At 39.8% G+C, this 10,153-nt stretch overlaps 1 protein-coding gene across 1 annotated transcript; it reads right to left on the bottom strand.

Moving 5' to 3' along the window:
- Positions 1 to 6,978: 6,978 nt before the first annotated feature.
- LOC148041167 (uncharacterized) lies at positions 6,979 to 9,881 on the bottom strand. Its single transcript, XM_087677319.1, has one exon. It carries the CDS (start codon positions 9,163 to 9,165, stop codon positions 7,900 to 7,902), a length of 1,266 nt encoding a protein of 421 aa, XP_087533445.1. The 5' UTR covers positions 9,166 to 9,881; the 3' UTR covers positions 6,979 to 7,899.
- Between the last annotated feature and the right edge of the window lie 272 nt (positions 9,882 to 10,153).

Raw genomic sequence — 10,153 nt, 5'->3', positions numbered from 1 at the left:
TAATGGAGACATAAAGGATGTGCATGCCACTATAATAGCATCCTCTAGAATTTCCAATATTCTACAGAAAGAACGAGAATTTAAGTGGAAAATGTAACAAGTCACTTGACTTAAAAAGAATGAATTGGTTTTGGAGAATTTGGGTGATGGGAATAACCTAAAGTGGGTGAAGATTAGTGCCACTTTAGATCCAAAATTCCATGATCAACTAGTATCTTTACTTTAGGAGCTTAAAAATGTGATTGCATGGGACTACTAATATATGAAAGGGTTGTATCCCCAATTCTATCACCATAAGATTCTTCTCAAGATAGATGTGGAATTCACATGTGTTCAAAGAATCAACATGGAAAATCTAGCTAAGGAAGAAGTACTTGGCCTTTTGTGGGTAGGATTTATTGCCCCAATGGATCTCTTATATTGCAATAATTGTGAAGAAGAACAAGAAATTAAGGATCTATGTGGATTGTTGGAAGCTTAATGAGGCTATGCCACTACAAGATGAAGCTTAATGAAGCTTAAGAATCTATGAAATGTACTCTTTCTTGGATGGATTTAATTGGCTACGCCACTACAAGATTAACCAAAGACCTATTTCATCATGACTTTGGGAATATTTGTATGTATCATAATGTGGTTTGATCTAAATAATGCCCCTTCATATTTTCAATGAGATATGTAAGAGATCCTTTGACCTTATCTAATTGATGTCATGAAATGATAATTAATATTAAGATACAATTAAAAGTTAACTTATAAGAGGATAGTGGAGAAAGGGGGATAAAACAAAGGGACTTAGAGAGGAAGGCATGTCTAAAGAGATAGTGCAAATTAATTATGGCCATTGTAGGGAGTTTCTTAGAAGACATGGACAAAAAAAGAACACACTTCATATCCTCCAATAACATAATACACTACTAGAACAAAAGGATTCCATGTAGATATACCCTCACCATTATTGGTGTGTATATTTTAGTGTTGATCTTGTAAAGGAATGGTAGTAGTAGTTGATTGTCCTCCAAGATAGATGGGAAGAAGAATGACAATGAGAAGGATGAGGTAATAAATGCTGATGGTGAAAACTTGGTTGAAAATTTTTGTAAGTTCCCTAAGATAGAATGCAAAAGGAAGGGATAAGATCTTCAAGCTAAAGTATGTAATCAAAGTTAGAGATTGAGGCATAGATTTTTCTAATTTCATAGCACTCATCTACGTTATATCAAAACTAGGGACAAACTAAAGGGTATAGGATAATGAGTTGGGTTCATCCTAGGGGTGGATGCAGTGGCACAACAAGTTCACCACACCATGTCAATTTTACTTAGAAGTGAGCATTGTCAAACCATTTGGTTTCCATAGACATTTTTAGCCTTGGCATGGTAGTTTTAGCACCACTTTCAAGCATCTTGAAAAAATTGGGTGGTAGGCCTTTTTATCTAATTGGCCTTGAAATTTACCGAATATCCTAGATCTAGTTCAAATAAAGAGGTGAATGAGGGAAAGTCAAAGGGCCTTGTATAATTTGGAAGAAATTTGAAAATGATAGCCTAAAGCTCCTTGAGCATGGGTTATAGAGCTTCTATGCCATCTTCCATGCGAGTGGAATTCCATGTCAAGGTACATGTTATTTAATACTAATGAACAACACCAATATTGTAGAAATTACATGGCACATGGGACAAAATTTGAGCAAGGAGTAGAGAACACACGACAAATATGAGAAGAATAAAAATTTCTTTAATTTCAAATAAACTAATACAAAGATGGCTTTGTCCACCCGTGTGCTTTCACTGTGAAGCTTAGATGGTGATCCAGACAAATGATAGGCAAAGAGCTTAAGGGTAGCTATTAGAACTCTCATTGGTTGAAAGATAGATTAAAGAGATGGCTTTGGAGGGGTCTACCTTTTATAGGTCGGGAAGGTAGTCTAGTCGCTTGGTCTACCGACCATATTATGAACCTTCCCTAGTCAGCCACAGGGAGTATTCAAAGGAATATTCCCTTTACTCTCAGACTAGGGGCCACTAGACCCCCAAACTAGGGGTTACTTTAGCAACCCTCGAACCCCTAAATAGGGTCCCTAATAACTCCCACACCAACCCCACAACTTGATGCATTGTGCCTCAAATTGCTACTAGTATAACTACTCTATCTAATCCAAAGGCTAGATCCATTAGTGTGCAAATCAGATATTGTATGTGTACGTAGCAAGTGCTGGAAGGTCCCCAAGAACAAAGAACTCTACTTTAAGCTCAAAAATCAAGAGAATAGACTTGCACGACATGAGGCAAAAGACCAATTGGGTTCAATCTCCCCCCATGCCTTGTGTGAGCGCTTCACAAGGCATGTATTTATAAATTTATTCATATCAAAGCTCAAAAATAGCCCAATTTTACAGTAACCATACTTTAGCTTTTGCGTTTGCTTTTGTCCAAATAAAGAATAAAGCGGTTGGGTGGCCCAACAGTCAGGTTGTGTCCAAATACAATGTCCAATAATGAAAAATTTAAACTGTGCACCCATGCGCATACAAAATAATAAATATTTGTTAAACACTTCAATAAATAAGTGCATCTAAATAAATATTAGCGCCACGCCTTTAATGATAAGACGCGCGACCATCAAAAATGATAATTTCTTCTAGGTAATTTGAATACACGCTATCGCCCAGTGCTTCCCAACGCCACCGCCGCCTGCTCTACACATCAACTGAAGCATTCACAATTGTTAGAAAATAATAAAATTAAATCGAAAAAAGTAAATACCTAGCAGTCTTCAGCTACAAAATAAATAAATAGGTTGGAAATCTGTCCTAACCTTAATTTAATACGAGTGCACTCTAAACTCATAAACATTCATTAATTTAAATATGTATTTTGTGGAATCACTCACTGTGGAGTCACCCACGTGCACATTAAATTAACATGACGCCCGAAAAGGACAGGCGTCCTCGTCAACTTCTCGCACAAGGAACCACCTTGTATACGAGCCTCGAAAAATAAATATAGTTTTATGAAATCCACCGCAAAACCTCACGCAATCCACCGTGGTCTCATGGAATCCACCGTGGAATATCTGGTGCGCAAATCAGATGTTGTATGTGTACGTAGCGAGTGCTGGAAGGTCCCCAAGAACAAAGAACTCTACTTTAAGCTCAAAAATCAAGAGAATAGACTTGCACGACATGAGGCAAAAGACCAATTGGATTCAATCTCCCCCCATGCCTTGTGAAGCACTCACACAAGGCATATATTTATAAATTTATTCATATCAAAGTGCAAAAATAGCCCAATTTTACAATAAGCATGCTTTAGCTTTTGTGTTTGCTTTTGTCCAAATAAAGAATAAAGCAGTTGGGCGGCCCAAGAGTTGGGCTGGTCCAAATACAATGTCCAATAATGAAATATTTAAACTGTGCGCCCATGCGCATACAAAATAATAAATATTTATCAAGTGCTTCAATAAATAAGTGCGCCTAAATAAATATTAGCTCCACGCCTTTAATGATAAGACACACACCTATCAAAAATGATAATTTCTTCTAGATAATTTGAATACATGCTATCGCCCAGTGCTTCCCAACACCACCGCCGCCTACTCTACACATCAACTAAAGCATTCACAGTTGTTAGAAAATAATAAAATTAAACTGACAAAAGTGAATACCTAGCAGTCTTCAGCTACAAAATAAATAAAAAGATTGGAACTCTATCCTAACCTTAATTTAATACGAGTGCACTCTAAACTCATAAACATCCATTGATTTAAATATGTATTTTTGGAATCATCCACTATGGAGTGACCCATGTGCACATTAAATTAACATGACACCCAAAAAGGACAGGCGCCGCGTCAACTTCTCGCACAAGGAATCCACCTTGTGTACGAGCCCCGACAAATAAATATAGTTTTATGGAATCCACCGCAAAACCTCACGGAATCCACCATGGAATATGCCTCCTAGCATCATCCATAAAGATCATCTTTGCCATCCAGTCACATAGACCTCATCTGACATCTAAGTCAAGACCCAATGACTATGCTCACACATGGCTTCTCCTCATAATGGGGGCCTTACAACCTAGAGCACCATAGATCGTGGATGGCACCTTACTAGGGCGGGGCATTGAGAATATCTAACAAATATCATGTTGCAAATCATGTTCAATGACATGATGGGATTGCTCAAAGAGAATCCTTCTCTAATAACCAAGCAATATGAAACTTGAAGAGAAAAACAACAATAATCTTGAAACAAACTCAAGAGATAAGCTAAAGAAGTGACTATCAATGAGCAAACAAAATCCTTGATATGCAATGAAATTATGAAATGATTTATGGATAAAACAGTGAAAGTGGGATGTGAGAGCAAGTGGGATATATTCAATCAAGTAGTTGAACATTGTTACCTCTTGTTTGTGACCGGTGACCATTGAGGAGATCAAATGAGATACGAATCAAGGGGGTTCACAATACAAATTAGAGGTTTTCAAAGCTCCTCTCCAACTTTCCAAATTACATGGTGGAGGTGGAGGTACTTGTGAGTTCTTGTATTGCTTCTTGAGCATTATTATCTTTAACATTAATAATTAGAGTAGGATTGGTATAGGTGAAGGGGAGAGTAAATAGTAGCATAGTTGAGTGGCCTAGGTAAGAAATAGATAGCCAAAGAGTGTGTGGAGACCCTTAAAGCAATAGATAGTGTATGTGAACCTTCATGATTGTATCTCAATTGAGATTATCTCATCATTGTGACTAAGTAATAATCCTTGCAAGAGTCCTTGAAAATCAAGTCCCTAGAGAACCCTTTCATTTAATCACAAGTATCGATCTTATATCTGATTTTGCAAGTGCAAATTAAAAATCACTAGTTTGAAGTCATTGCGATTTTGATAATATTTTATACATTATTCCACCTAGAATGACTAATGAACATGTGATCAAATTGATAACTTAGTGTAATTACATGAGTCCAAGATTAGTAACTCAAATTCTAATGCTCTACTATAATTTTAAAAAATTGATCTCCCACATGAGGATTTTGTGAGCCTAGTGCAATCTTTAAATCTACTTTATATAAGTTCTAATGTAGATAGGATCTAAAAGAGAAAATTTTGCACTTGTAGACATGCAAAATCATTGGTGACTTTGCAATCACAAACCTCTCTTGAGCACACCAATGTAATTAACTAGCTCAATGCAATTACCTACCCATTCTTAACTCTTCACACCAATGTAATCAACTAGTTCAATGCAATTACCCACCCATTCTTAACTCTTCACACACTTAGATGATGACATTGTGTTCTATTTAAATCCAAACTCTATCCTACTTCCATCTAAAATAGATGAAGGTTTTGATAAAAAGCTCAAGCCTTTTCTAAGTGAGCTTCGCCTGATTTTTGTCTTAATGGATCTTCTCTAAAGCTAGATGAGAAAGCCTCACATTATGGATCTCCATACACTAGGTTTGAACCAATAGTAATCAAGCCATTGGAACCTTTGCCAAACTAGGTTGGACTTCTTAATGTGAGATGGGAGACAACCAAATTGAATTCTATGTAATTCCACAATGATCTAGCTTACATTATTTTACCTATCCAAATAAGCACAAGAAGTTACTTCAAAGTGTCTTTGCTCCCACAAATAAGCTTAAACTCGGAATGCTCTACATGATCCACTCTCGTGTGCCTTGCTTCATGGCTATCAAAAGGAGGAGGACAAGAAGACGAGAGTAGAGATCTCACTCCTCGCTCAAACCTCTCACACACACTTCCTCTCTTATGTCTTACTTGCAAAAGCTCAAGATAGATGACAATGGTTGCATGAGCAAAGGTAGCTCATTTTCACATTAGTTAAAAACAACAAATTACAAAATATGCAAATAGTGAATGTTAGTCGACATTTGTAGCCTTTGGGCCCATATTTATTATATAGGGGTGTTTTTTGTACCAATTCAACCTTGTGTCTAAGTTAATTTGAGGCTCAATGTAGGGGCTACCTAGTCCTAAATGCTACCTTTGTTAGTTTGCCACTTTGATGGTGGGGCATGCAAGGTTTTGTATACATACATACATACATACATACATACATACATACATACATACATATATAAAATAATTCATGAGCTATTAGACAACTATTAAATTCAATTAAATGCACAAGACCATATGCATGCCATCTAAATTAGTTGATCACTACTAATTGTTATTGACTACTTTAAGATGAGGATGAATATGTGAATGAACCTAAATGTAGTGTGTGAGAAAAGAGGGTATGTTGATTGAGTTTATGATTGTGTAGCTTTTGACAGAATATGAAGCAAGGGACATCTAGTCGTCATAGCATAAAAGAAAAATAAGAAGAGTCTAACAAGATATTAAAACATGACACAACAACACAATCAAGCTCTTACCAACTAATTCCAACAAAATGTTGATGCAAGAGTTAATATCTAAAGCCCAAAGAGTAATGGAACACATGCAACTATACTGGCAAATTTATTCCTCTCAACCAAGTCAAGGGTGAGGAATCCATACTTCCTAGCACAATGAAGGGACCATTCTCAAAGTTCCCAAGGATGATTTAGTATTAGAGCTCTCCGAAGCTCATTGATTTAATCTTTTCGTTTCCTTTTCCTTTTGATGTTTGTTCTCTTCCTTAACACATTGCATAGGAAGGGATACAAGGAGGCACCAAAGAGTCAAGCAAGTTTAAAGCAATCTTAATTGAAGGGTCATAGGCACTCACTCCAAGGAAAAACATTCAATAGGACTATTAGCAACTATAAGAGCCATCAACAGGCTAAAACACTCAATAGGACTATTAGCAACTATAAGAGCCATCAATAAGGATAGCAAGAGCCAATAGGACTCTTAGCAACTATAAGAGCCATCGACCAATATCATACACAAACTATGGTAGCAAAGGATTTTAATGATGGTACAAGGCCCAATGAACACTATTACACAAAGCACTCTAAGAAAAGCTCTATTGCACCGCATGGCATGGTGCATGATGCCATTCCTTGGAAATATATTACTCCACATTGGTAAATTTGAAAGTTACCAATGTTTACTCATAGTAGCATCTTGTGATTCATAACCTTTGTGTGATCCATAGTGGGAAGGAAAAATGTGTATCAAGATATGTCCAATGAAGGAACCTCTTTTCGAATCAAAGGGCTTATGAGTTCTCATAAGAAGTCTAACCACCTTTTGAAGTAGAACCATAGCATGCAAAGTCCTAGAGGAAGATCAAAGGCTCACATTGTCAACTCCTACCTAGAGTTCTCCCCTCTCCCTCACCAAGATTGCCATCTTCTTCACTCCATCAAGTGCTACATGTTCATCCCTTACATGTACATCAACTGGCATAAATCAAGAGAGACAAAACTAGAAAAAGCACTTCACATGGGGATCCATGCAAGTTCTAGTAATCCAACTTGCAATATAAGGAAGATTGCGAATGTTAAGCTCTAGTAATCCCACTTGCAATGCAAAGAAGATTGTGAATGTTACTCTTCTAATTGGGGTGCTATCTTACTTGGTGTCATCACCTCAATTATAGAGTTCCTCTCATTCCCCAAAGTTCAATACAACATAGGTTGAAATTCAGAATAGTGTAGACTTTTAGTTAGCTTTCAAGTATTCATGTGTAGCTTCAAAAAAAGGCTTCTAAGCTTCAAGGAATCTTTACAAAGGGATGTCCATGACTTGGGTTAGGTTTCAAAGGTGTGTTGTTTGAAAATTTGAAAAGAAGAGACGGATTTGAAACTCTTGAGAGGGCATAGGGGGAAATCAATATGCCAAAGAGAACAAGGAGCTATTTGTACAAGGGGAGGAGTACCAAGGTAAAAGTACCCTTCTTCTTGGCTATGGTGGAGTGTGCTGGTAAATTTCATCCTTGTTCTTGGATATGATGGTGGTGGGGATGATGATGGTGTTGGTGGTGGTGGTGGTGATGAGAAGGGTAGTGGCAGGAGGGTGAGGCCTTGGTGTCCTTCTTGTTGGATCCAAAGAAGTGGGTCAGGCTGAAGCTGCCATTCTTGGAACCTTTCCTAAGCCCAGGCCCTATATACAGAGGCACATTGATGACAGGAGAGACCTTGATACCAGCTGAGTAGGAAGGGGATCTCTCTAGGGTCCGAGGGCCTTCAACTCCTGCTCCTCCTCTTTGCCTGGCCCCCGTCCTCACCTGCTTTGGCTTCTTCTTTGGGGGCTTGGGGCTGCTGCTGTTGTTGCTGCTGCTGCTGGAGCTCCTGTCCAGGCCCTTCACTACCAGCCTTGTTGCCATGGTGCCCCTGGGGGCTTCCATACTGGCAGTGGACTTGTTGCCACCTGATGCACCCCCCCTCTTGGGTGGGCTCATCCCTGCACTGCCCCCTGCACCCCTCGTTGGGCTCTTCGCCCGCCCGCCCCCTCGGTGCTTCGCATCCGCCACCGCCAACACCGTGCCTCCGCCGCTGCTGTAGTGTATCTCTGAGTCATCTGTGCTTTTGGATCTGGCTTTTGGTGGTGCACTTGGATACAGTCCTGGGTCAGCTGTGGAATGGTGGGAGAAGAGATGTGTACCTTGATCTTGACGGTCCCCATGCATTGTTGCTGCCCTGAGCTTCAATCCAGCATCCATGGATCTTCTTGCTGGAAGCAGGTGGTCATGTTTGCCATGTGATCTGCCATGGTGTGGTGAGTCCTTCCCTTCCTGGTTCTGGACTTTCTTTAATCCAAGGAGTTCCTTCCATCTGCTAGTACAAGTGGGGGCCTTGGGGGATATTGGGTTTGGCTCGACCCTCATGCTTGCAGCTTCTGGGTTCTGAGTGTTTGGCTGTGCACACGAATTATTATCGGCATTGCTTCTTCGTCTGGCCGCGGCTAATGTGACTAGGTCAGGCCCAGGAGGTGCCACATTCTGCTGATTGTAGAAAGGCAGGAGCTTGCCATCGTGGAAGAGCTCATCAGCTGGGAGCATGGTGTTCTCATATGAGCCATCTTGGTCATTGATTGACATCGAGAATTCGAATTCAGACGGTGAGCCTTTGGTTGAGGAGGCTCTGGCTGGAGCCACAGTTGTGGCAGATTGGGGAGCAAAGTCCCTGGAGAAGGAGACTCTGGCAGCCAGCCATGGCTCCATAGATGAGGAAGATGCTACTGATGTCCTAGGCATGGCTGATAATACTATTGGTGCTAGTACTTAAGTTAATGCATGGGATGCTTTTAGCTAGGACATATATTTTAAGGTACTAACTGGGATTAGCTGCCTGTTCAATTCTTCCTTGAATCTAAACATGTGCAAATCTGATACAAGCAAATCTTGCACAAGCCTATGTTATACAGCTTCACAATCCATGTCTAGAATCTGAGATCAACAGTGATATGGACAAAGTCTGCCATAAGCAGAAGCAGGAGCTCCCAAAGCTCCTGCTGCTCTCTCTCCACCTTGTATGTGTTTAAACAGTGCTTCATGATTTAAGCAGGCAGGTGGATTGTGAAGTTGATCCTTGCACAGCTAATGGATGGACCCAAGTTCTGTTGCCTGCAGATCTGGTAGTTTGTGAAGACAATTCAAGCTTTCATGGGATGGGAATTGCATGGGAACCTGAGATGAAAGAGGAGGCAATGGCAAGCTCTCACGAAGACGGGAAAGGATAAGTGTTGATAGGGAACAACAAGCCTACCTCACTTGCAACAGAGAGTGAGAAAGCAATGACAGCTTGTACCTGATAGATGTAATGTATGATGGAGGAGCTTTTTAAGGTGGGTGGAAGGATGGAACAGCATTAAATGAATCAGAATTGAGGGGAGACAGGGAGAGCCTATTGGTCAATAGGAGGAATTGAGGGAGCAAACAGGGTGTTTGAGAGGGGGAGGAAGGTGGGTAGGAAACTGTTACATGTTGGGGGGGGAGAGAGAGAGAGAGAGAGAGAGAGAGAGAGAGAGAGAGTCAACTGTCAAAGATCTTACTGATTCTTGCATTGCTTTAGCCAAATTAAGAAGGGGCATCAAACACATGGATGTGAATCTATAGGCTATGGCATTGAAGTGTCTGATTTTTCCATTACTTTACCCAAATTAAGAAGGGCCAATAACACATGGATGTGAATCTATAGGCTAGTACATAGAAGTAAGCATGTGCTCTCTCTCTCTCTCTCTCT

Source organism: Lygodium microphyllum, chromosome 1 (genome assembly GCF_053477565.2).
Source record: "Lygodium microphyllum isolate KBCC chromosome 1, Lygodium_microphyllum_v1.1.10, whole genome shotgun sequence".
Taxonomy (NCBI): Eukaryota; Viridiplantae; Streptophyta; class Polypodiopsida; order Schizaeales; family Lygodiaceae; genus Lygodium; species Lygodium microphyllum.
The sequence above is the reverse complement of the archived record's forward strand: the minus strand, read 5'-3'. Positions and strand labels throughout refer to the sequence as shown.

Bases quoted from the DNA above. Each gene is read 5' to 3' on its own strand.
- LOC148041167 (XM_087677319.1), bottom strand. From the start codon at position 9,165: ATGCCTAGGACATCAGTAGCATCTTCCTCATCTATGGAGCCATGGCTG.